This window comes from Toxotes jaculatrix, chromosome 9, assembly GCF_017976425.1.
Source record: "Toxotes jaculatrix isolate fToxJac2 chromosome 9, fToxJac2.pri, whole genome shotgun sequence".
Lineage (NCBI taxonomy): Eukaryota > Metazoa > Chordata > Actinopteri > Toxotidae > Toxotes > Toxotes jaculatrix.
Window position 1 is genome coordinate 9,796,478 of NC_054402.1, and position 27,835 is coordinate 9,824,312.

At 40.7% G+C, this 27,835-nt stretch overlaps 1 protein-coding gene across 3 annotated transcripts; it reads left to right on the forward strand.

Moving 5' to 3' along the window:
• The first annotated feature begins 13,874 nt into the window (after positions 1-13,874).
• Positions 13,875-27,564, forward strand: igsf10 (immunoglobulin superfamily, member 10). Of its 3 annotated transcripts, XM_041045461.1 has the most exons (11): positions 13,875-13,904; positions 14,279-14,557; positions 16,074-16,203; positions 16,601-16,991; positions 17,632-18,399; positions 18,550-20,340; positions 20,450-20,590; positions 20,825-22,084; positions 22,533-23,436; positions 24,644-25,010; positions 25,094-27,564. In XM_041045461.1, exons 2-11 carry the CDS (start codon positions 14,355-14,357, stop codon positions 26,642-26,644), a joined length of 7,506 nt encoding a protein of 2,501 aa, XP_040901395.1. In that variant the 5' UTR covers positions 13,875-13,904; positions 14,279-14,354; the 3' UTR covers positions 26,645-27,564. The 3 variants fall into 3 exon arrangements, with proteins under 3 accessions (XP_040901395.1, XP_040901396.1, XP_040901397.1); XM_041045462.1 differs by lacking the exons at positions 13,875-13,904; positions 14,279-14,557; positions 16,074-16,203; ... (2 more) ...; positions 18,550-20,340; positions 20,450-20,590 and having other exon boundaries at positions 21,341-22,084; positions 22,512-23,436; XM_041045463.1 differs by lacking the exons at positions 13,875-13,904; positions 14,279-14,557; positions 16,074-16,203; ... (2 more) ...; positions 18,550-20,340; positions 20,450-20,590 and having other exon boundaries at positions 21,341-22,066; positions 22,512-23,436.
• Positions 27,565-27,835: the final 271 nt, after the last annotated feature.

The window sequence follows — 27,835 nt, forward strand, 5'->3', positions numbered from 1 at the left end:
TATCTTATCTTTGGCCCATTTGTACCACTGAGTAAACAATCTACTAAATTAAGTGAACTCTAAATATATCATATCAAAATGAATAATTAACTACATAGTAAAGAAATGTGTCAAGTGATTACTTACATGTTATATGCATAAAAGTAAAGTTTGAGCTGGAAACAGTTACCACCATCAGTCATGAAAAAAAAAGTGATTACTCACTTCAATAAATCAACACAGGGTTTTTGCATGCTATGACACAGATCTTGATCAGTTACTATTTTGACAAATTAAGTTGTATTTTGTTGAATTGTATTATATCAAAGGGGTGTCAACTGGCTCAGGTGGTAGAGCACCTCACTTGTAAATCGCTTTGGATGAAAGTGCCCTCCAACCGAGTAAATGTAAACCACTGCACTCGAAAAGTATGGGATTTGCAAGTGTGGATGACAAAAACATGTTTACCCCTGAAGCTGCCCAGTTTTCCCTTGACGGTCAATGCTTTCATTATATACGTGGCTGATAGATGAGAGATCTATTCTTTGAGCTATAAATACATGCCAGCATGTTTGTCTAATTTACCCAGTCAGACTGAGTATCTGGCAAAGGAGTGATATTAAATCAGCAACTGACCCTAATTGAATTAGGCAGTGTTTGGTGTATATGTCAGGTAAGCAGAACATGAACTAACATGTAATTAGTAAGTCTTTACATGGAGGATGGAGATGTTCTATATCTTACTGTGAGCCAATCCCACATACAACATCTTGCTGCTCTACTTACTCCTGTTTGAGTAACGCTACTAAAACTACCTGGCCCAGTTGTTTTAGGTAAATGCTAAGCCTTTTTTAAAGATATATTTGTGACCCATTTTTAAACATTTATGTCTTCAGAAGAAACAAATACACTTAGGGCTGAGTGCACTGTGTAGGAGAGGCTTAACTGAAACTGACAAACACATTTGTGGTTTTGGTCTTTCCATGGAATTTGCTGACAATAAAAATATGTGGTAATGTGGTAATGTGAGTGTCAATAATCGTACATAATACTTTCATGTAGTTTGGGAATTTTGCTGTGTGTCTTATTGTTTGTAAGTATGAGTATGCCATGAGTATTCATTGGAAATGAATCACTCCTCTTCACCAGATCTTCCCTACGTGACTAGTAACCAAAGTAGCTGTAAGGATTTTGAGGTTTATTATTTCCACACTGTGCGTCATGATCATGGGACTGGGTGTAAGAAACAGCAGGATAAGCTCTTTGTCAGTAGTTGCCTATGCAACACTTCTGTCATAAGGAATGTTGGCCTCTCACCCCATTCCACGTGAATTTCTTCTCTGTTATCACCAGACACAAAGATCCCAGAGGGTGTCTGCATTTGGTTACATACTGACATGACAACTCATTCACAATAAAAGCATAGGTAAAATAAATTTACCTCCAACACGGTTTCTAAGAATTTGACTATGGCTTGCACTTGGAGAAACATAAAAATGTTTGGTTTTGTTTATATCAGCTTTGTGAAGCTGTACTTAAGTCAGCAAGATAACATTCTCACCATGAAGTAAGATATCTCTACCAAATTACATGACCATTTATCCAGTAGTTGCAGAGATATGTCACTCAGAACCACAAATTGTAACCTCATGGTGGAGCTAGAGGAAAAGTCTGGGGCTCACAAGGGCCAGGAGGGTTATTTCAGTCAAGACCCAAGCGGCAGACTGACTGATACTGCCATCCACAGAGCCACACCGCTAGTGTGGCTAAAACGCCACTTTGAATGGAATGGTGAGAGATTTATGCATAATAGTACTTTATCATGAAGTCTCATTCACCTGCCTAAATAATCAGTTTGCAATTGTGCAAAATTCTGCAAGAAGGCTACTGACAACCGAGACAAATGTTTCCACCACAACAACTGAGGAGTTCTCAGGCTCACCAGCTCAGTTCTTTCAAAGTTTAAAGAGTTGGTTAAAAAACTTAAGTTTTTCTGGCATCTTGTCTCTGAAAGTTTGTCTGTTTCGTGTTTGTTCTGCCTCCAAGTCCATGTTTTTAAATCTTGCCACAAAACTAATTTTTTCAAGATTCCCCCTGAAAGATGGTCAAAACTTGCTTTTCTGCTTCTTTACCATGAAGCTTAATCATAATCTTTTATCATGAACATTCTTGTTTTGATTAGTTCACCTGAATATATTCTTCATATTTTACTTCAGTCTTTGTTAGAATTGTGTTATTATTTTGTTTGAAATTAAAATGCCAGTCTTCAAGGAGTTAATGATTGCAAAAAGCCATAACAATGTAAACATGTTCAAATTCCTCATCAGTAATTCAGTTGTTTCTTTATTTACCTACACTATACCCATACAGAATGACAAACAGTTGTAGTGTACTGCTACTAAGTATAAATGCATGTTGAAGTAAAAAGCATGACTTCAGATACATGTGGATTTAAGCACACTTTACTCTCCAGCAGGTGGTGCTGTGACCTAAATCAGCTGCTGCAAGACATCAATGCATCTACTTCACAACATACTGCGGTTGTCAGGTCAAAAGCCTGCATTATCAAAATGTCAACTATTTAGGAGCTTACAACAATAACCAGATAAATGTTTCAGAGGGGAATTCTAAGCCTAAAATGAGGCAAAAACGTCTCAAGCTTGCAAACCTCAGATCATCATCAACAGTGACAATTTATATGTAGACAGAATTTTCATGGTTTTACCTGCTTATTTTTTAGGTCAAGTGGTCAAAAAAGAGAAAAGTAGTTGGCACCAGCTGCCAGCGTTATGTTCACTTATTTGCCCATAGAGTGTATAGAGTGCATTATTTAACACTTAACACATGTTTGCATGAAATATGTTTAGAAACTACATATCTAGACTCCAGACTGAAGACTGGTCCAGATACCCCCATAGATTTAGCATAATTGCTCTTCTGTGTTCATTCGTCATAGATACTAACACAGAGTATGCTGGGTAAAAAAAGCCACCCAGTGGCCAGACAAGTCATATGATTCCATCTCTTCATACCTGATTACTGTTTATGTCCAATGTCTAATTTTCACAATTATTTAATCTATTAACACTTCAAACTAAAAGACTTAATCACAGATTTCCACCCAAGAAGGTCAGGTTAACCAACGCAATTTCAAATGATTTTGCTCCATCATTTATTAGCAATTTTGAGGACTTCTGCATTAGTTAACTTAGAGCAGAGTTTGAGACACAGAACAAAGTCACTAAATTACATTTCTGTGAGGACCAGCTTTGCGATACTCGAGGCAAGTAAACCCTGACCGATTTAAAGAGCAGAACTGGACACATTCAGTCCCATAACACCCAGTGCATCCTCTCCTAATCCCCGTTCTTTACTTATCAGGCTTTAACATGAATCACATTCAGACAAAATAAGAAAATGTTTTGTTTAGGTTTGCTACAAGAACAGATCTGTATAATGTGTAACAAATACATATAATACAGCAGATTTCAGCTAAGGATCCAATAAAATATGTACATTTTAAGTTAAAAGTTTACTCTTACACTATTTTCAGTAGACTGTGTGGTTGTAATCCTTGATCTCTAAAGCAGCAGTGGGTTCCCTGAGGTATAGCACAAGAGGTTAAGAATCTCCAATATTTCAGGCTAAAACATGATGCAACTTCCAAGCAGATTTTACTGAGACCACCGAGACTGCTCTGATGAGACCACTGGACGTTGCTCTCAAACTCGCACAGATTGTTTGTCTTTTCTTTTTTTTTTTTCTTGAATCTACTACATAAGGCTCGTAGCAGGTCAAGTGTAGTATATCATCCGTTTCCATCATCTTAAATGGCTCCCAAACTGATAAGTCAGCAACGTGGAGATTTTGTCCTTTTTATATGTAGGTGGAAACATGGAAGCTTGCCTTTCCTTTTGAACAATGCAGCACTGTGACTTATGTTAACCCATCAACTGAAAATCTGAACACACAGATACTGTTTTAATGCTCAGTACAAAATAAGGTCATAGAGGATAGTGGGCTGACTCATCTTTTCCTGCTCCAGACTTCTGTGCCTTTAAATTTAGGAGTTTCTGGACGGGTGATAGTAGGACTTGTAAAGCACTCAGATTTGTTCCTGCTACAGAAAACTTGGCCAGCCCTGAGGACACTAAGAAACTGGAAGACCCACTGGCTCTAAATGAGATCACTGAGCCACATGTTTGATTTTGATGGCCTTTTGGTATCATCAGAGACACCATGAGATCATTAAATTGACTGTGGAAGGGTGATTTAATTTACAGGTCCCTCACATACAGACCTTCAGGAGTGTACTTTTGCAAGAACTCCAGCCCGACAGCTCTATTTTGTAGTAGCTATGAACAACATATTTTAAAAGCTCTAACCTTCCTAATGGGAACTTTGGTCAGTTGGTCACAGTCTTGTGGGACTATGTTAACTTTTAATTTAAATAATTACTTCTGTTAAGCAGCAGAAGCATAAATAGTGAACCAATTTGCATTTTGGTGTGGATTGGGTTAAAGGGGCAGATTCAGGTATTTGTTCACTTCCTTAACATTTTTCACCTTAGCAGAGGTATGCTCTCTACAGAGTTCCATTCTAGTTTATTTAGTTTTTAGAGAACTGGCAGTAGCATTTCTGGGAAGGATGGGAGTTCCATCCAGGTCATTCAAGACATCAGCCATTGAAAAAAACAGTCATAAATCGCCTGAATGGAAAATAACAAAATTTCATCTACCTGATAAAGATAAGTCATTTAGCCCTAGGCAATGGAAGAGAGAACTGAATTCTTCTTGATGCACTCAGAATGGCTGTCGATCTTTCTGGCAAAATACTCCTGAAAATTTACTACCAAAAATACTGCATTATCAACATTAGTATAAAACATAAGCAGTGTACAGTGTTAGTATATTGTATTGAACTGGGGGAGTTAGTAACAGAGAGGAAAAAGGAGATGCTGCAATGAACCAAATCATACACACAGGACAAATAAATCAAAAATATATAATCATAAATTGAAAATACAACCACCAAATCTAATTCAGCCTGGTCATCAAATCCTCAAGATACCACTCATTGAAACAGGAAGAGTGTCCCTTTCACTTGCTGCATCATTTACAAACATGTTTGCATGTGCACTACAAAAATAGATTGGATTTAATTCCTGGAATCAATTCTATGTTTAGTGCCATGAGTCAGTCTATAGAGACAAGTCACATAACTTCTGTCATTAAAACCTTCAATTTATGCCGGTCAGGAAGTGCATATATATCTTGTTATGCCATTAGCAATGAAAGAATTACACCAATATAACTGTTTAGTTTGAGTTTCTTAAAGTTATTATAAGTGGTGGTAAAAAATTTTTTACACATTTTATGTTATGTTCATTCTGGTCTTAATTTTATGTAACCAAGAAAGTGAGAGCTGTTTTTCATTGACGACATTCTCCTTCGATGAATTAACTCACACATGTGTGTTCAATGTGGCGCTTTTATGTACGTGCAGAGGGGATGATAATGAATAGAGAGGAGGCCATACAGGACTACCAGCAGGACCCTGATATCCTTTAATGGCTCTAATCAAATGCACTGTTTTTTTAATGGGGCCTTGAGGGCCTAAAGGACCACTAGACATGAAAATGAAGTGGGATAAAAAAGGTAGCAGGGGATGGTTTGGCTTTCACAGTCCTGGGTCACTCAGTCCATGTTCTGGAACATTAGATCAGAAACATATGCTGTCATGTTTTCGTCATGTTCAGTCAATGAACATGAACCTATGGCTTTAACTTCTGGAATCACTGGGAGTTACAGGAGCTAAACATGACAGGAAGCTCAGCGGTGGGCTTGGTGCTTCTGTACGTCAGGATCACTCAGCCCTACCATAGGGAGGTGAAGTAATGTGCACCACTGCATCTGGCTACACTTGGCATCCTCTGTCTTACTTTAAGATAATGATAAGAGTGGTAAATATTATTACAGCACTGAATTGCTCGCTTGTCATGTCAATGTAATTTCACTGCCAAACTTGAGATTTGGAGACATCTCCATGATATTTTTGTCAGTAGATTTGCAACTTGTCTCACTTCATGTCTTTTTTAGAGTGTGTGTTTTGATTGTCACAATTACTTTCAAGCTACAAACCAGCACGCAGCATGAACAAGCAACACCTTCATCTGTGTGACCAAGAATTGAACAGTCTGGAAGGCTAGCCTGATTGAGAACATTTGATCTGCTGCAAGAAGCATAGGGTGCGATATGTTCGTGGCACTTTGAATAGAGTTGCTCCGGTAACGTGATCACTGCAAACACATAGATAAACAAAGCAGTAAACACATGAGTTTACAACTGTCTCAAATGACTCTGTGTATTCCTGGCATGTTTATTCATACCAGAATGAGGTCAGACGCATTCACATGCACTAACACGCTTGTGCATACAACTGCAAATGACCATGTGCACACAGCACAAACAGAAACAATCTGGTAATAATAGGCGAACATGCTGTAACATGTCTGAATTATTATACTCAGCAAATACGTCATTTATTTATTCCATTGTTTTCCCTTTATTCCCTGAAAGTCTCTTTTTTTTTCACACAGATATCGTACTCAATCAGTGGTGACAGGATAGATGTGCATACAGAAGCCACAGTTCAAATGTATGATTCACTGCCTCCTCAAAGAATGAGAGAAATGTTTTCAAATAGGATGCTGGCAACACTGAACAACATTAAATGAGAAAATGTTCAAATAAAAAAAAAATTAAAGTTAAAGTTAAAGTTAAAGAAAAAAGGAGGGAGACATAATACACAGAAACAGCCTGACATAACCATTAAGGTTCTAACACATTTTAAGTTTATAAGACGACGTCAAGCGGAAGGAAAATTGATAGTTTAGAACTGCATACCAGGAAAAAAGTATTGTTTATGTCTCTCTCTGTTACTCTAAGTGCTATTTAAAGTAAATTTGTGAGAAACTACAGAATGGCCTAGTTTGACACTATGAAGAGTAAACATTACCTTGCGGTGTAAATGGCTGTTGACAAACAGAAGTATCGCTAATAAAACTAACCAGCGGTAACAAATTGATGATTGATGAAGAGGTGACAAATGAAAAAGAGCCATGTAAGTTACAGATTTCAACACGGCTTGACAAGATATTTACGATCAACACATTTAACACTGCACTAAGAACACAATGTAAATATATTCATAAGTCAGTACAAAACAGTAAAAAAAAAAAAAGTTAAAAAAAAGAATTACCTCATAATGCAATATTTCTCTATAATTTATTCTCTGTTTTCTAGAGGTTATTTTTCACAGGTCTGTTTCCTGTTGCTTCAGTAGTATTGCTCATTTCAATCAATGCATGCTGCACAAAAAGCAGATACAGCACGTCAGGACAGATAAATACACATATGCACAGACACATGCAAATTAGCCCACTGACTGCTGCTGATTGAGGAGGGGTCGAGTAAGGGATTTTAAAAACATGGCAAAGTTCAACAGAGTTTAGCAGAGCACTCTCTTCAGAGAGCAACTAAATTAATTCACCGTCACACTGTGTATCAAGAGCCTGGTGAAGTCTGGAGAACAAAAAGCAAAAGACACTGACAGCTGAAGACAGTGTCAAATTCAAACAAAGCCAAACAGTTTGCCAGGGCTGTATTGAACATGAATAGAGTGGAAATAAATTACTCTTGTCATTCTCACTCCAGTTTTTTCTAAACTTTTTTTTTGTGTATATTCATAAGGCCAAAATCCAGCCATCTGGTTTTGGTTTGTTGTAGTCTTGAAAACTAAAATATTCAATACTCACTGGCCCTCAAATACTCACATTACAGTCATTACAAAGAGATGATCCAGCTGATCTCAGAGCTTGGAAAACAAAGATCCATCAAAAACTCATCAAGCAGCCCGTTAAGAATCTCCAACATTTTTTCGCTGTCATGAGCATCCTTCGTGTACCCAAAACTCTTTTCACTATCGCCATGATTTACATGCTCACCGACACCGATGATAGTCCGTGAGCACGTTCATAAATCAGCAATGACTAGGTAAGTGCCAAGCAGCCAACTGGCTTTTGAAGGTCCAATAACGTTTCTGGATAAAAATATCACCAAATTCCAAACTCTAACTATGTCTAGGCAGAAAGCCCTCAGTCAGACATAAACTTAAGTGTATTCACACACTGCATGACTGCTGTGCCATAGCCACAAATCCATGATTTGTGAGTCTGTGATGAAAAAGTAAGACCTTCAGTGAATAAAAAAGGAAAAAGGTTAAGTCATAAACATGGAAACCATGTGATACACTGTAATCTTGCAGTGATGTATTTATCAATGAAGGAGTGTGTAGATAAAAACTGGAATTACTGGCTGATCAATAGATGATTCAATCAATCAATCAAGTGTTCACCACAGTGTAGTGAAACCCTTGTGAGAAGGTTCGTTGGGAAACAGGAATGTGTTTGACACTTAAGTGTCAACTTTACTTGAACATCTCTGGCCTACATGGCTGCTCAAAGACACGCAAAGACGTAACAGTGCGTGCATGCACATGCTGGACACACATATCACTTCAATATATAGCAATGGATATCTTTACATGTATGTACACATAAGCACACATGCCTATGTATAAGTATGCACACACATATTCACGTTCACAAAAGGAATAAGAATGTGTTAACTGTGACAAACTAAGAATGCCAGGTCACATTTCTTAAAGCTCCAGGAGGTTTCACAGCACCTTCATGCACAAACACCGTCAAAGGCTTAGGGTGGCAAGAAGTTGAGAAATGTCAAGTGAAATTTTTAATGTGATTTCCTAAAGGCATAACCTTTGATTCAAAAGTAAACTATTTTATAGCCCCACCAATGAAAGTCCACTGGACACCTATAAATTTAGGTTATTACAGCAACAGCAATTCCAGTTGGTCAATTAAGAATTTGTACAATTTTATTCATAACTAGGACATGATTTTCAAACTAATACCTTCTCGCAAATTGTTTACAGCAACCCAGTTTGTAAGAAAGATCATGGTGATCATCATGGCATCTGAAGCCAAGGGGGAGCAGGGGCTTAAGCTCTATAACAAAAAAAAAAAACAAAATGTCTTACAGATAGAGGTTCAACTGGCAGGCTGTCCAGGAGTAAGAGCTGCTTGCAAATAACCAAAAGACATACATAGTTTGCTGTTCCAGTTTAGTTGCAGCTGGGGATTGCAGGGAAATTTAAATCTGATTTAAAGCCTGGCAGGGTAACAAACAAAACAGAAGTATGTGTTTAAAAAACATTTAACTTTGTTTCGTGGCATCAGCTGTTGTGAAATAAATTCTTAATCATTATCTGATACAAGAATGCAAATGACAATGAGGGATCTGTAATGGAAAAGTAATACAATTAATTTTGTTTGTCAAGAAATAATTTGGCTCATGTTTTTGAAATGAGCACTAAGTAAAGAATTATCCTTTCAGTTGCTGTAGAGGTACCTTTCATCAAGCCATTGAACTAAAACTGCTCCAGAAACCAAATTCCAGAGACCTGTTTAATGTCGTAAGACTTATCATCTTAACTTCAGCCAGTTTATCCCAGTTCATCAGCATAAAGTGCATTAACTTGTGTTGTAAGGGACGTTTTACGAAACCAATCTGGTAGATGGCAAGATGGAAAAAAGCAAGTACCAAACATTTCTTTGACTGAGCCAGTTATATTCTGAACTGCCACAGTGTGATCCTAAAGGGCAAGAGATCATCAGACATCACGACAGGCAGCTGTTGACATGTGTGACTAATGTCAAATTGATCAGATGAGTCAAGAGGACTGGGCTCCTTTTCATCAGTATTGTTGAGAGTCTATGAAACTCGAGTCAGAGGCTTTCCAGGAGTGAGGTCACAGAACTGAATTCCAGGAACAAGATTGTTCTAAAACACACAACACACAAACACATGCACACTACAGCTACAACACACAGAAACTGTATTTCATTCCCCTACGAGCAAAATTACTTTTTTGTGCATTCACAGTGTAATCAAGAGTCATTACCTCACATGAGGACCTGCATCGACACACAGCTACAACCACAAACATGAAACAGAGAAATCTAGCTGTGTGGAAGAGGAGTTAGAGAGGCAGCCTAAAACTATAGGTTAAAGCTGAAAACAGACCTTAAGCATAGGGAAAAGACACACACCCCACATATAACACAAGAAGATTTTTTCAATCTTGACAGTGAGAGTGGAGCACATATTGAAAAGCTCAATAAAAAAAGAAAACAACAACAAACACACAAAACGACAGGTAGGCTATTATAAGAGTCTCTTTGTGGGCAACTCCTGAAATCTACCAAAACAGAAACAGCCATTTCTACAGTTTTCTCATAGACAGACAAAAAAAGCTAAATTTGGATGATATGGTGAATGGATAGCTCCCAGCAAGTCTGGAATGGATGCCTGAACAGTTGAGAAACCAAACTGTAAAAGCCAGAGCTAATCCCACTGGCCATTTCTGCTATATGGACGGTCAATGTCTCCTTGGCTTACATTTTGCAATTCTTCTATCTTTCTCAACCTAGACAAATGGGGCTTACACAACAATAAATCTTTTCTGCCTCTGTTCATGTGTTGCATGTATAAAGACACTCTGATTTTCATTTTTCTCTATCCAAACTGTTAAGGAGGTGCGGTCTGTTTGTTTACCACTCTCTAAAACATGCTGCTGGAGCCAGAGCACCTGCAAACAGATGTCTAGAAGCACAAGCTTCACAGATGCTGCAGTTTAGATAGACTAGTCTACCACTATAAACTAAACTTAAATGACGTGCATGGGAATTACTCTGTAAATTGCATATACACATATGTATCTAATCTAAAACACTGATAAATCCTACTTTAACACACAAAATAGAAGAACATTAAATGTGCTGAATTACTAAGAGAATTCAATGCACGAGGAAAAACATGTCAAGGATGTTGAGAGAGCGTCTCGTGTAAGGCGATATATTTTCCAAACCACACTATTCCTGTCATTCACCTCCCACAGAGGCGGGCCCCCAGTCATAACCAAGCAGCGAGTGCGAGGAGCTAAGGCCAATGCTGAATGTGTCTACAAATTCCTCAGAGACTACCAGCTAGCTGTGACTTTTAACAGCCTAACTGTCCCTCCACACTGTAGAGTGAAGAAGCGAGCAATAATATTTTATCAGCCTGAGAGGACATAAACTGTGTATGCGAACACAGGGGATTTCTTTTGGTGAAACAACATACAGCAACATACAGAAGTCATTTAAAACTCCACCAGAGATCCCAGTTTAACCTCCAGAACATTTTGAGTATTGTAGCTCTAAGAATAATACAGCTGACCCTGTAATGCTCCGTCATCTGGAGTAAATTAAAGCCAAAGGGAAACAGTTTCCTTGGCCAGGAAAAGGATGGACCAGACTCAACTTTTTGATCAGCAGAATCGCAAACAAACAAATCATATTGAACTGGCCACATAGCTATGCACGTGCAAACACACATATACAAAACCTGTTGCAATTTGTGGTCTTCGTCCCATCATCTCCTCTTCTCAACCCTCTAAGCCTCTTATCACTGCAATTTGCCATCTCTAAAAAGAGGCTTAGCTCTTCAGTTATAATGATGACTTGGATCAAGACATAATTAACTCTACTATGTGCTTTCCTAGAAGAAAAATTCTGATTTGTTAGCAGATTAAATCCACTTTGATTGGCCTTTAGAAATGGGCATGGAATCCTACATAATTGAATTACGTCTTGTTTGTATCAAGATTACTTGTAAGTGATGAAAATAGAGCCTCACTCACATCAGTAGTCATGAAAGTTGGTAAGTAAATCTTGTGGGTGGCCTGGGAGAAGCCAGGCCTGTTGACAATCCTTCCTCATCACCACTGATACATCAACTGTAACACATGGACACATTTACAAGCACGTAACCACACAGTGACTGTTGCATTGCTCTTCATTTACAGTAAGAACAGCTGGAGCAAACCAATAATAGTTCTTGGTTTCAGGGAGAGAAACATGACATAGTGAAGCAAAAAATATCTGATATAGTCATCAGTAACAGGAGAAGAGGAGAGGAGAAGAGAATAAGTGTTGTCACCCAGATGTTGTTGGTGTGTTGTCCAGATGTTCAATTAAACACTGATGACAAAAGCAATGTAATATGCCAACCTTGCCTGTGACCTGAGGTAACTGATGAAAGGGATCCCCATAAACCCACATTCCATACAAATTACTAGTCCACTAACACATTTGCAATGAAGCATGAATCTGATCTCCTTATTTATTCCACTGCAGTTTGAATACAACTGAAAAGTTAAACTGTAGTCACTAACAGTCTTCTGTGCTACTAAAGCAGTGCTGCAAAGGTGACAATGGTATATGTGCAACTGTGTCTGTATGTGTCTGCATGTGCGATTGTGTGTCTCTGTTCATGCATGAGTGTCCAGATTGTGTGCGTGTTTGCTGATGTTTAACAGTGTGGATGTGGGATGTGATGAAGGGGCAGCTTTGTGACAGGGAACATAGTATTTGGGAGGCCAAAACACACATGGTGTGATTTAAAGACAACTTGAGCTGTGGTTTGATGGATACTGTTTCACAAATACTGTTTACAAGTGAATGACTCAGAAATTTTCACGGCAGCAATCACAATGAGTTACCCATAAACAGAAGACACGCAAACCTGAAGTTGGAAATCACCCAGCTGTTCAAACTTTGCCATCTAATGACAGGAGTCACAGTATCTGTGATACTGATCTAAGGCACATGCCCTGATTGTGCTGAATATTTCTCCAAGTCACAAACTTTCACCAAGCTCACAGTTGATGTTTTAAGACTAAACTATGAACTATACTGAGTTTTAAAACACCTGCATCTGATATTGGACAATATAATAATGCTATACAGGAACATTTTTTCTTGTCTCAGGTTCTGACCTGTGAGTACTACCATCACTCACACAGTGTAACCTGGACTGTAACACAGTTGATTCAGTTACAAACTGTACCACTAACAGAAGAATCCAAATGCAAAGATTGTGTTTCCAAATACGCTGATTCATACATACGGAGGGGCTCTTGGAACTCAAAAAGCATTCAAAAGAATTGTATTTTGGAAAAAGAAACTGACCCCCATGTGCCTGGAATGATGCTTGGTTTCTGGCTTTCATCATGAACAAAACACAGATGAAAACAAAGGATTCACATGGCCCATTTAATGGGGAAGAAGAAAGTAAAATGCTTTTTGAGCTCATCTGTAACACATTTGTCCTTGACCATCATGATTGGATGGAGCTTTCCTCTGACACAAAGAGTTTGTGGTGTACACGACCTTGAGGCATATCTCATTCCCTGTCTAAATTTAAGTGCACACTATTTCCTTCTAAAATAAAGAGCCAAGATTGAACAACAAAAAAAAAAAAAACTTGGAGCCAAACCTAATAGCTCACATCAGGGGAGCATTCTTCATCTAAGATGTGCTTCTGTGCAAAACAATTTTGTGACCTAGTTAATCACATAAGTCAAATACTGACTTGGCAGCAATTAAGGACTCCACTTTTGTCCCCAGTACTTCAAGCTGAGGAAGGTTTTTGTGTTTTTGTTGGCGTGTAACAGTTGTTACGTGGTATTTTAGCAGACCACTGCCATGAGTATTTCATAGCTGCAGTTACTCTAGGATTACATTACAGCACATTACAGGGGGGCGGAGGAGACCAAAGTGTGCGCTCCGCTGCAGGCGCTCACACAGAGATGACTCCGGTCCCTCTGCGCCTCAGACACACTGCACTCATCTGAGGAATCAGACTTAGGAACTACTGAAACTGAATGTGGACCTTTTGCTATTTCATCGGGATTTTTTTTACAAGTGCAGCAGTTACGTTTTCTACAGCTGCTGAAGTGCGGTGAGGGAAACTGAATTTAATGCGTATTTTCCCAGGCTTAAAATGCAGTTGTGTGCAAGTTATTTCAGTTTTCTATAGGTTTATAATTTTCATCTTTGCATACAATTTTGCATGAAATATATATATTTTTCTGACTGCGTTAATTCTAATGACCGCACAATCGCAATATTCTTCCTCATGAATAATAATTAATGTATACTTTGACAGAAATAATTAGGAACAAAACTTATAAAGAAGTCTGAGTAAAAGGTGATGAGATTTTCAACTTGGACTACAGAGAAATGATGGACTAGCATTTTCTTTACCAGAGCTTTTACTGATCAATCTTTTTCATTAGTCATGTCGTATCTATCTACCTCTACCTCTTACTCCAGGTGGGTTTCATTAATGGTTCAGGACAGTGTGTAGCCCCCCTTTGCCCGTGCAGCTGAAGCCCCCTCCCCGTGCACAATGAGTGCGTGTGCCTGCAGCGCTTCATACCTGCGGAGGTGGCTGCTGAAGTCTCTGTTGTTCTTGGCTGCTGTGCTGCCGACGAGCGGTGACTGCCCCAGCTCCTGCGCCTGTTATGTCCCCACCGAAGTGCATTGCACCTTCAGATACCTGACCGCAGTACCTGACCACATCCAGCCAGCTGTGGAAAGAATTAACCTCGGGTGAGCCTTCCGCTTTCTTTCCAGCTTTTTGCAGACTGGAGAACTGCAGATACTCTGGAGGGGGAATACTTTCATTGATTGATTTAAGTCACAGACTGAATAAGTAGGAATAACATTATAAAAGAAACACGTGTTGGCTACCGCTTTCGCAGAATTTTATCTGGTAAATACCATGACCGCTAGTAAAATAAGTAAATGGTAAACAGTGAAATAAAAACTTCAATTGCTTCATATTGCGTTCATTGCAATATTGCAATGGATAGCATAATATTATACCTTAAATTTGTGACTGCCGGAGGCTAAAACGCTGTGGGTTAACTCAAAGCTCCAATGGGCTAAAATGGGTAATTGAGGAACGTTAGCCAAGTTAATAGCTAATAGCTATTTTAAGTAGCTATCCTACACAGTTTTTAGCTGTAACGTTAATGAAGATTTTACAGCTATCAGCTAGCTCTTCACCTCTGGATTCTCAGCTTCTGCTTCAACAAAATCTCCTCTCGGGTCGTCTTCCCTTCGCCAAGGAAAAGCTAAACTCCCGTCCTACCCCGCAGCTAGCTTCCGTGGTCGTTAGCCTAAACATAGTGTTGGTGTTAGGTGTCCAATTTTGTGCCTCTTAAGAAGACATAAAACTAGACACCTAAAATATATTCTTTTACCCTATAGTGTTATTCACCAGTTAAACATTTTGTTAAATTACCTTTCCTTTACCTTGCCTGATGGCAAACAAGGTAAAACCTTATGTCAGCACCATTTTAAATGGCTGTGCCACTACAGCTATGTTACATTCCCGCAGGTGTCTTCACTGATGTTACGGGACTAGACCTCATGCAACATTTTTCACAGAGATGGACAGACACTGTCATTGGCAGGAAAAGCACAGGTGTAATTAATATGAATAATGGCTGCATTCCATTTAGGTGATCCAATGCCAAGGTCCTTGTATTGTGCATGATGGCTCACTAACAAGGCTTACTTTGACACTTAATGGAACTGAGCCATTATTAGTGTTATTAGTAACACCTGTGTTTTTCCTGCTGTGATCTAAATGTCAACCACGAAAAACAGGACAAGAGGTGAAAGCAAATTTTGGTGTGATCCCACCTTAAGGACGTTGTGGGTGTGTAGTGTACAGTCTGTGCCAGATTCCAATCTCTTGTCATTCTTGTTGTACCTGTTCAGACCTTTACCATTTTTTGAATGGTGATTTGGAGACTGTGCTTAACTGTCTCTCCCAGATTTATTATTTTTTCACCTATTAGTGTGGGACAACTTAAATTGGTTTGTGTTTCTTTTAAAAACATCCATTTTGAAACTGTTATCAACCATTGACCACCGTAGCCAACCCATCTTCAACATGAGCAGAAGACTAATTTAGAAGAATAATTGAAAACACAAGTGTGGGTGTGGGTGCAGGACCTCAAATGAGACTGTTTCCATTGTTCATTCACTTTCACAAGCAACGTGTTATGTTTGAGCTGATAAGCTGAAGTCTGTTTTTTTTTTTCTCTGCTTTTAGGTACAACAGTTTAACTGTCCTGAGGGAAAATGATCTTTCAGGACTTGAGAACTTAGAGCTGTTGATGCTGCATAGCAACATTATACACAGTATTGAGGACAGAGCCTTCCAAGACCTCAGGTCCTTACAGGTAAAATCACGTGTTCCTCAGTCTCTTGTGAACAGATTACACACCTGTCTTGCAATGTCAGAGTACAACTTCACTGAATTAGAATATGAAATAGGAACAGGGATTGAGAACCAGTTGACAACTGGTCCCAAATTGTCTGGACCATCGGAATCATACAATATCTGTGGTTTACTTCTACTTATGTTTGATGTTCAAGTTCACAAAGAGAGCAGTTTTGTGGACATTGTATAGTGAATTGTGTTATATTACACTTAAATTTATTTGATACATAAGATGCTCCCCAATAACTACTGACTTGTACTTTTCTAAACTAAATAAATTGTTATTCAAATTACATTGGTGTTCTGACATTTTGTGGTGTCTGTCAGTGATGTGCTTCTTAATCCTGTTCTCAAAGGTCCTGAAGATGTCCTATAATAAAGTTAAAAAAATCAACAAAGAGACGTTGAAGGGTCTCGACAGTCTGCTGAGACTCCACATGGACCACAACCACATTGATTTCATCAGCCCGGAGGCTTTCTATGGCCTAACCAACCTACAGTTGGTCCATCTGGAGGGTAACCACCTCCAGCAGCTTCACCCAGACACTTTCATCACACTGCGACACAGCCAAGTTTTCAAGGTGTCTTCAGTGAGAAACATCCACCTGTCAGACAACCTCCTCACAACTCTGCCTGCAGATGTTTTCTCAGGCTGCAGCCAGTTAGAGAATGTCTTCCTCCATGGCAACCCCTGGACATGTGATTGCCGAATGAAGTGGTTCCCAGTGTGGGCACAGAGGAACACAGGTGACGTGTTTGTTTTGGAAAGCCTGAAAGCATTTAGAGAGGTGTAAGGTTGTAATGTTTATGAGGGAGGAGAACACCTCCTTTCCTAATGAAGAATTCATTCTTAATCTTAATACTTTCCCTTGCACAAGTGCAAAAAAAACATTGATCTAAATCTTTGTGAACCCACATTCACCAGCAGTTTTAACAAGACACATCTGTTAAGAAGACACATCTGGTAAAGTTGCTAGCTGCATTAGTATTTTAATAGGTTATTCTACTCAGACTTTTAAGTATGTCTGAGTAGAATATGTATGTTTTCTCTCAGTGCAAGGGACAGTATCCCAAGGAAGAAAGCCATATCCAAGGGAAACATATAAATCTTTGCAGAAACATCACTGGACACAGAGACCACTTCTTCTTCTCATCATGAGTGTTACAGAAAATACTAAAGAAATAGAAGAACAAAAGTTATACACTTTATTCATGACATGGCTTGTGCAAAAGTCAGCTCGTAAATTACAATTATGGTGATGATCTTTTCTGGTTCACAAGTTTTACTGATCAGTGGCTTATCTGGACCGTAATGTGGAAACTGTAAATGTTCTTTTCTTACATTCAACCAACTAAATGCTACATTACTTGATTTAAATGTTTCCAGGTGTGCTGAAATGCAAGCGAGACAGGAGATATCCAAGCGGACAGCTGTGTCCAGTTTGTGAAAATCCTGCCCCTAACTATAACAGACCTCTGTCCCTTCTCCCCAATGATGCCTTCACCTGTACCAAACCCTGGATCCAGCCCCATCTAAAACAGAAGAACATCAGCCTGGATGAGGGGGACTTTACTCCAGTATCCCCCAAGGACTTCATTGCCCCTTTAGGCTCCATACAAATGAACCTGACCGACCAGTTTCACAGTGATGCCAGTTTATCCTGCATAGTTCAGAGGCCTTCTGCTTTTGAGAACCTGACCCAAACCCTGGAAGGGGAGGAGGGGAACAATGTCACTGTGCTTACCGCTGGCATAACTACATATCTGGTGTGTAATGTTGATTATGAACACATCCAGCAGCTGTGGCAGATCCTGGCCACCTACAGTGACTCTCCCATGAGACTAGAGAGAGGATTAATGCTGACCAGGACCCCAGAAATGGTGTACAGGTACAGTCAGATGAAAACAAACGAGGGAAAGGAAGGAATTCACACAAACATTGAGGCTGAAATTAAAGCCTCCCCTGCATGGTTGATGCAGGGAGAGGTGAGCTTCCAGCTTGACCGCACTACAACCACTTACTCTACTCTGCACATTAAGTACCAGTCTGTGGCCACCCTACGTGTGGAAAAAACATCGCCTAAGAGGGACCGCTATTCCTGGACCTTGATCAAGAGAGATAATCAAACTGAGACTGAGCATTCTGTACTTACAGGTGGGAGTTAGAGATTAATTCTTAATAAACTGTCTGAGAGCTGATTCACTATTCACTTCCCTCTGAAGTGATGCATAAAAATTGACTGAGCATGTCTCTTGCAACAATAAATGTCTTTACTGTGATAAAATATTTATTCTGTTTTCATAGGTGGTGTGGCACAACTGAACTGTCAAATTCAGGGTGAACCAAAGCCCTTGTTGGAGTGGATTTTACCTGATGGAAGTAAGGTCAGAGCCCCTTACTCCAGTGAAGACAGGAGGATCATAATCACTGCCGAAGGGAAGCTTACTCTGCGGGGAGCTGACGCCTCAGACACAGGCCTGTACCGATGCATTGCCACAAACTACCTGGATGCAGATATCCTCGTGTTTCGAGTGACAGTTCTGTCCCCTGATGTGGAAGAAACTGAGGTCAATGGTGTACAGCTGTCAAGGTCACTGGGTGAAAATCTGGTATTCGACTGTAGCTCCTCTGGGAGTCCTGAGGCCTCAGTGCAGTGGATCCTCCCTGATCACTCGGTACTGGACAAGTCTCATGGGAACAGAAAGGTGTATAAGAACGGAACTCTGTTGATTCAGGGGCTCACAGCGAGGGACCGAGGGTTTTATAGGTGTTTGGTTGCTAATCACCTGGGAGTTGACCTCCTTGTGTCTCAAGTCACAGTGACTGGCGAAACGTCTGAAAAGGTGACAGTTTTGGACACGGAGGGATCAGGGATGGAAACTGAGGTCAAGATGGACCCTAGCTTGACAGAAAAGACAGTCGCTCACAATGAGATCCCCTCTTCCAGTCCCTCTGTCAAAACTAGCCAGGAATCTAGGACCATCACCTCAGATCGACCTTACCCCAGACTCAGGTCACAGGGCAGAGGAGGCCCTGGAGGTAGAATGGGACAGAGAAGGAGGGGGCCAGTCGGCAACAGACGCATCTGGAGTAGTAGGGTCTTTGATAAGGCATCCAGGAAAGTGGACCCACAGAAATTTGCTGAATTAATGAAGAAGGCTCAAGATGGATCGAAGATAAAGAGTGACACAGAGAAAGAGAGGGTAAAATATGAAGACGCACAACCTGGTCTTTCTGGTGATGGTGAAATTGGCTCTGGTGAGGTTCATAATGAAGACCATCTCATCATTGTGTCAGGGATGGTCAAATCAACTATAGATAATCCACAAGAAAATGAAATATTTAAGCAAGACAGCCAGACTGAAACAACAGCGACACAAATGGGTCAGGGTCATCAAGCTGTTGCTATAGAAACCACAGTTAGTAATCACATCGATTTAAGTAAAATAACAGATAATACAAACACAGCAACAACAGAGTCATATATGCAGTCAGACTCTCCACCAATCAAGTCCACATTCACAGACATTCCAAGTTTTGTTGAGAAGACAGAGTTTTATGCCCTGGAAAGAACCAGCAAACCACCCTCAAATATTCAACCAGTAACTCTCCAACTTACTGTGACAGACACTTCACAAGAAACTCAGCTCCAGTTCTCAGGAGAACAACCTGCAGAGCCAGAGACATCCACAGGGGCGGCACTTTCATTTACTACAGACCCTAATGTTACTCCAATGAGGGATGGACCAGGCCCAGTGGAGCTTGTCATCCATACAGACCCAGAAAGCCAGACCACATTCACAGCTGTCACCACCACAGAGAGACAGCAAGATGAGATCACCTTCCACACCACCCAAACAATCAAATCTCCACGCCTGCCTGCAGGATCCACCATTATCTCCCGGCAGCAGATCCATATCATTCCACACAAGAACGGGAGAGGAGGAGGACGCAGGAGGACCTTCCAAGGCCGCAGGAGGATCATAAAGCCCAACAGGATCACAGACATACAGTCCTTCATTAATAAACTTAAACAACCCTCAGTGAAGAAAGAAGGGAATGCCTCAGTGCCATATCGAATTGAACTTACTACAGGTAAGCAGGCTTGTTTTGTATTATGTTGTAATGGACTGTTGAGTGTGAACTTCTTTTACTCATATTTTTTGTATCTGTTTCCTTTTTCTTCTTTATTTTTTTCACTCAGACTGTGACTGTGATGAAGACAAAAAGAGGACAACGGCCACTAATGTGCAGGTGGTCGCACCAACAGCTTCCACCAGTTCATCTTTACACAGAACAGATATACCTGCCACTACACAAAAAATAGCCGCTTCCTCAACAAACTATTACATTACTTTAAATACTCCTTTGACCCATACTGAGGCTAAACCAGAGGATTCTAATAGCTACATAACCTCTGCTGATGCCCCTGACTTTGACCCTGTAAGGAATCCATATTTGACCACAAATAAACAACCATCCGTCTCGACCACAACAACTACTACAACAGCCTCTAAGGTTATTCATGGAAGAATTCCATGGGACAGGCTGTTTGGAGGCAAAGAGAGGGAAAAGATACTGGGCAGGCTAAGGAGGCCATTAATCATTCCTAAAACCTCAACCACAGCACAAACTACAACAGTGACCTTAACCACAACTCCTGCTGCTATGCCTACCACCCCAGCAAACTCACTGGCTGAACCTGAGACTCTGTCCCCATCCCGACACACAGAGAACAGAGAGAGCTCATTAGATGATGACTATGGAGATTTATCCTCTGCAGATTTTGAGTTCACTACACTGGCACCAAGCTTTCAACATATAACTACTACCAGTTCTTCCTATCACTCCAGGCTCTCCACCACTGCTGAAACACCACCAGAATCACAGACTCTACCCTCTCCACCTACTGTCAGACCACCTTCAATTAAAAGTCCTGATGAAGCCTCATCATCTGGGTCTGGTGGATTCCCTGATAACTGGTTTGTAATCAGACAGAGACCTGGTGGGACAAGAGGGCGGCAAGGGCGGAGAAGGAGGCCCTTTAGGGGCAGGAGACCATTCAAGAAACCTGGAATCATTAAAGTACATCCTACTACCCCAACTGAGGCTTCAACTACAGAGGCAACAACTATGGATGCTACAACCCCACTACCTCAACGGACTGTTTCACTCTTCAAGCCTCTGAACATGCCATCCAGGAAAGAGGACAGAACCACGGTAGCTGTAGTAGAAACATCAAAGGAGGAGAATGACCCTTATGAGGAATTTGCCTGGAGCACACCTAGCAGTTTGCCAGCAGCCTTTACTACAGCCAAGACACCTTTTATCACCTCAGCATATTACCCTACCACCACTTTGATGCCAACTACCACAAAAGGGTCTTACGCAACAGTTCAGACTAGAGTTCACAGCAACATCAGACCCCCAACACAGAGGAACAATGATCACATCACTCGCAGGCCACCAACGAGGAGAATCAGACCTACTGTTCAAAGCAGTGCTGCCAAAGGCAGTGCAGATAAAGGCCTTAACTTTGACACAGTGACCATCCTTACAGCTGAGCACAAATACATCAGCACCCCTGTGCCACACAACAACATAGGCGCACACAATACCATCTCTAGTGTTTATGATCATGTCACTGGCAATGAAGCTACAAGTGTCAGTATTGCTGGCTTTGAGCCCACCACAAGGGTCATGACAAGCAAACCTAAGATAGTTGGGGGCAACGCAGCCAGCTTTACCGTTTTGTCCAACTCAGATGCTTTCCTGCCATGTGAGGCTATTGGAAACCCCCAGCCAGATATAACCTGGAAACGCTTCTCCTCAAGCACAGGTACAAAAACTGTTTTATTAATTGTATTACAACTGCATTTTTCTGGTTTAAAAGAGCAGGGGAAACCATGTTGTTGATAAAGGAGTTATGAAATAATTTATTTGGTTGTGACATTGTTTTAGAGCAAATACATGTGCTTGAGAGCAAAATGACAAATAGTAATAAAGTAAACACAAATAACACTACTTTAACTTGCTTTGTTTGTTTTTTTGTAGTTGTTTTGAGTCGGTAATTGAGTGAATAATGCACATTGTTTTTTAATGTTTTTTAGTTAAATGTTTCTTTGAAAAAATGTCTTTCTATTTCTCTCTTTGAAAATTGAATCGAAGGCAACTGGACATATGTTCCCAGACAACATATGTCCAGTTGCCTTCGATTCAATTTTCAAAGAGAGAACTATGACCTGGATGAATGAGAACATTCACAGACGTCTTTCTATTTCCTTCAGGGAGCACCGTTACCATTAAAGGGAGGATTGGAAAGTTTGAGGTGTTGAGCAATGGCACACTGTTCATCCAGAATGCCAACATTAAGGATCGTGGCCAGTACCTCTGTCTAGCTGAGAATGATCATGGATCAGATAAACTTCTTGTCACCCTCTCTGTGGTGGCCTATCCTTCACGCATCCTGGAGCCAAAAATGCGTGAAATAAAATCCCATGCAGGAAACACTGTTGAGATTAAATGTAAAGCAGAGGGTCGACCCACGCCCATGATATCCTGGATCTTGGCCAACAGGACCCAAGTCAGAGGTCAAAACAAAGATAAGGGAAGGGTATCAGTATCTGCTGAGGGGACACTGACCATTGAGCATGTGTCTGTTTATGACAGAGGTCATTACAAATGCATTGCCAGTAATCCGGCTGGAGCTGATACCGCTACAGTCCGGCTGCAGGTGGTGGCAGCTCCACCAGGCATCATGGAGGAGAAACGGCAGCAGCTCAAAGCTACTGTAAGTGAAAACTTGTGGCTACCCTGCACTGGCCAAGGCAGCCCTCGGCCTGCTATTCACTGGGTCCTCCATGATGGGACAATGGTACGATCTAATAGACCTGCCAGAGACACAAAGATATCAGTGTTCGAGAATGGGACACTCCACATTAAGGATCTGAGTCCAGGAGACAGTGGGAAATATGAATGTATTGCTACCAGCTCTACTGGCTCAGAGCGAAGGGTGGTGACTCTGACAGTCGAGATGCAGGAGTCTGTGCCTCAAATAGTGGAGACATCCCAGCGCATTACAGAGCTGTCCTTTGGGGATCAGTTGAGACTAAACTGTTCAGCGACAGGAGACCCCAAACCTAGGATCATCTGGAGGCTGCCTTCTAAAGCTGTGGTGGACCGGTGGCACAGGTAAAAACCCCTTGAGCCGTAAAAGCTGAGAAAAAACATTGTAAACATTTTGGACAAAACAGATAAAATGTTTTGTGACAATTTAAAGGCTGTGCTGATCTAGCAAAGAAACTGAGACAGAAAACTGTACAGAAATGGTCAGCTTTACCATACTTCAAGGCATACCTTTATACAGTTAGATAAAAATTTAAATGATTGGTAATACAATGATTAAAGAGGATCTGAGGGCATTTCATATGTACATTTTGGATTTTGGTTTCATGAAAATGCAGGCTATAATCATGATTACACAGACTAAGAATTTGTAATTATTGTCATAAACAAAGTTAAACCAAAAAAAGTTTATGTTGTTATATTGAGATATGATGATCTGGGGACAAAAGTACAGTAGACCTAAGATGTACTGCAGTAAAAAGACAAGTCACATTTTTACTGGAACTTTCCCAACTTGCAAAAATCAGCTTCAGCACAGGCTCAATAAATATTGTGGATTCATTATTTTCTCCATTGCTCTCTATTGACTGAAGAAAAAAATAAAAGAACAACTGAAACCATTTGCAGTTATGTAAATAACAGGCTGTACATTTTTTTTTAGTCCAAACACTTGAAACATGAGAGCACCATAAGAATATAAGCTTACAGATTGTACCTCTTATAAGACTGTATCTGTAAACAGTTTCTTGTACCTGCTTCTGTGTATTTGACATCAGAGAAAAAAAATGACTGAGGAAAGGAGCAGAAAGCATATTATTTTCAAGAAACACATGGCAACACAATGCTTGTGCTCAATTCATTGCCAAGACTGAGGCTCCGTTTTAGTGTTGTGCATAGTTAGTCCAGCTTCCTGCTGATAGTGTTTATTTTTATATATTGGAAATTTTCTTTGCAACCACAGTGTTATGTTATGTTTTTTTTTTCATGCCCTTTTATTTTAATGCAGTAAATACTGTTTGGGAGCATGGCCCGGGAATTGCAGGATTCGCCAAGTTCTCTAAAAACTGGTTTTGTAATATTTTTGAAGGAACTGAAAAACAAGCTGTATCAGTTATCAACACTGACATCTCGTACACTACAGTAACGTGTGCAGTGACAGTGTTATATGTGTCATTTGTCCTACAATGTAGTAAATGGGGCACACTTGTATTTGATCAGGCTTTAGTTTGTCAGCCACTCACGCTCTCTAATTTTCTGTCATGTATTTCTCCAGGATGGGCAGCAGAATCCAGGTCCTGGATAATGGTACTCTTACCATTAACACTGTGAGTGATAAGGATACTGGAGACTATCTCTGTGTGGCACGAAGCAGGATTGGCGATGATCTCCAGCTCATGAGGGTCAGTGTGTCAATGAAGCCAGCCAAAATAGAGCCTAAGGTCTATGGCAAGAAGCAGATACCCTTTGGTAATGATTTGAAGGTCGACTGTAAAGCTTCTGGAGCACCAAAGCCAGAGATCTCCTGGGGTCTACCAGATGGTACAGTGGTCAACAGCGCTCTGCAGTCTGATGCCAGCAGTGGAGGAGGACGAGCACGGCGCTACACTCTGTTTGACAATGGAACTCTTTACGTAAACCAGGTATGCTATTGCATCAACCAAAAGTGCCCATGAAAATAATAAAAAATATTCAGTCATTATACATCACTGTAACGTTTCTCCAGGTTGGTATGGCAGAGGAAGGGGACTACACTTGCTATGCTGAGAACCAGGTGGGCAAGGATGAGATGCATGTACATATCACTGTGGTGACAGCTGCCCCCAGGATACGTCCACCTAGCCAGACCTATGCCAGGGTGAGGCCCGGAGGGAACATGCGCTTTGACTGTGAAGCACTGGGGGAACCTAAACCCAAGATCCTGTGGATGCTGCCTACCAACGATGTAATTGCAGCATCGAATGAACGCTACCTAATGCATGTCAATGGTTCTCTGGATATAAGGGATGTGAAGCTTATTGATGCTGGAGAATACGTTTGTATGGCCCGCAACCCGGCTGGAGAAAATAGAAAAGACTACAAGCTTGATATAGATGGGAATCCACCAGTGATCAATGGCTACCATCAGAACAGGACTGTAATAAAAGATGTAGCTGCTAAATACTCCAGGAAATTAATAGACTGCAAAGCTGAGGGTGATCCCACTCCTAGTATCACTTGGATTATGCCTGATAATATCTTCTTGACAGCACCATACTTTGGCAGCAGGATTAATGTCCACCATAATGGGACATTAGAGATTCGTAATGTGCGGCCAACTGATACAGCAGAGTTCATATGTGTGGCGCGGAATGATGGAGGAGAAGCAGTAATGGTGGTGCAGCTGGAGGTGACCAGTATGCTCCGAAGGCCGATCTTCAAGAACCCTTACAATGAACGTATTGTGTCTCGGATTGGGAAAACCACAGTTCTGAACTGCTCTGCTGATGGACACCCAATCCCGGAGATCATCTGGACTTTACCTAATGGAACACGGTTTACTGGTGGACCCGACCGGGGCTCTCGCCACCACCTAGGCAGCGATGGGACTTTGATTATCTACAACCCTCGCAAAGAGGACGCTGGGAAGTACCGCTGTGGTGCCAAGAATTTCATGGGCTACATAGAGAAGCTAATCATTGTAGATTTAGGGCAGAAGCCATACATTCTGACAAGGCCTAGAGGCATCATACGCAGTGTGTCTGGGGAACCTCTCTTCCTTCACTGCCTATCTGATGGAAGTCCCAGACCCAGGATCTACTGGACCATTCCTGGTGGCCACACTCTTACTCGGCCTCAAGTGCTTGGACGCTACCAGCTGTTAGAGAATGGTACTTTGGTTGTTCAAGATACTGCTCTCCACGATCGTGGGAACTACATCTGCAGAGCTCGGAACGATGCTGGGGAGGCTGTGCTCACTGTCCCTGTTGTTATCATCGCTTACGCTCCACGGATCACAGCAGGGCCACCTCCCAGTGTGAGGGTAGTGACCGGAACACCTATCCAGCTCAACTGTGCCGCCATTGGAATCCCCAAGCCAGAGATAACATGGCAACTGCCCGATCGTTCAGTTCTGTCAACGGCAGAACAGGGCCGGCCTATGGGTAGTGAGCTGCTCCACCCTCAGGGCACACTTATCATCCAGAGGCCCACAGCCTCAGACTCTGGCACATACAAGTGCCTGGCAAAGAACCACCTAGGTACAGACTCGAAGGTCACATATGTACATGTCCTGTGAGAAAAACAGAAAGTGAGGGAGGACAGTGGTATATCTGAATGTAAACATTAGCAGACACGCAGCCTTGTGTTGTTAATGTACAGTACACGCTTTCTCACGTGGATTTGTGAGGATCACGGCTTGTGGAATATTAGTTTAAAAAGTGACAGACCTGAATTAAAAAATAAACAGCACAGGAAGAGAAAGGAAACAGACATTTTAAAGGGAAAAAAATGTTTTTTTTAAACTGGAAAACCCAGCCTGGGGCTAAAAAGTTGTTATTGTAACTTTGGAACTGGGGGCCTGGAAATTCATAGGTGGTTCACATTTGGGGTGGTCCTCATGGGAGTAAAAGGGCGTGTGCATAGAGTCAAACTTAAAGTGATTCTCTGACCAGGCATTGCTGGCCGCACACAGGGATACTATTACAGCATTGTGTAGCAGATTGAATGTGAGAAAAAAAGGCTCCCCAGAGGATTTTAATACCCTTTAGACAGTGGCCAAAAGTTGCTGCTGTCATGACATGTTGCTTTGTGCTTTAACAGAAAATAAAAAGGACAACAGGTATATAGTAATATATCTTTCAAGGGCAATTCATTCATTTTTCAAAGTGGAAAGAAATTGGTTTATTCAAAAAAATATAAGTGGCTTGTTTTACACTGGATACATATCTGCACGTACAGTTCAATGCTTTCATACCGGAATGGCATCAGATTTCTTTATTATTCTTTCAGTTTAAAGCAGATTCCTTTATGTCTATTTGCAGCGCAGGTCATTGGTGGAAAAAAAATACAAAAACACACCATCAACCTATTGTGTTGTACACAAGAATTTACAGTAATGTTATACATTATGCTTATCTGTAATAATACAGTATAAGTATATCTATTTGTAGTATCTACTTTATCAAAGTATGAGAGAAAAAAATGAAATTAAAACGTAAAAATGGTTCATACCTTTTTAATGTTTTTATTTTACTATTTGACACCAATTTCTTTTTATTCAAACATGTATTATATATATGAATTATATCACAGAATTGGCTGTTGGTACTAGTAAGCTAATATAATGTTTTGTAATGAACTTCACTTGGATTATCCAGTTTTACCTTACCCTACTCGACGGGGTAATACTTGTGGCAGCGATAGAAAACTTCCAGACACACTCAGTTTTAACTCTCCAGCTGTGAAAATAGGATTTTACCCAGCTCTC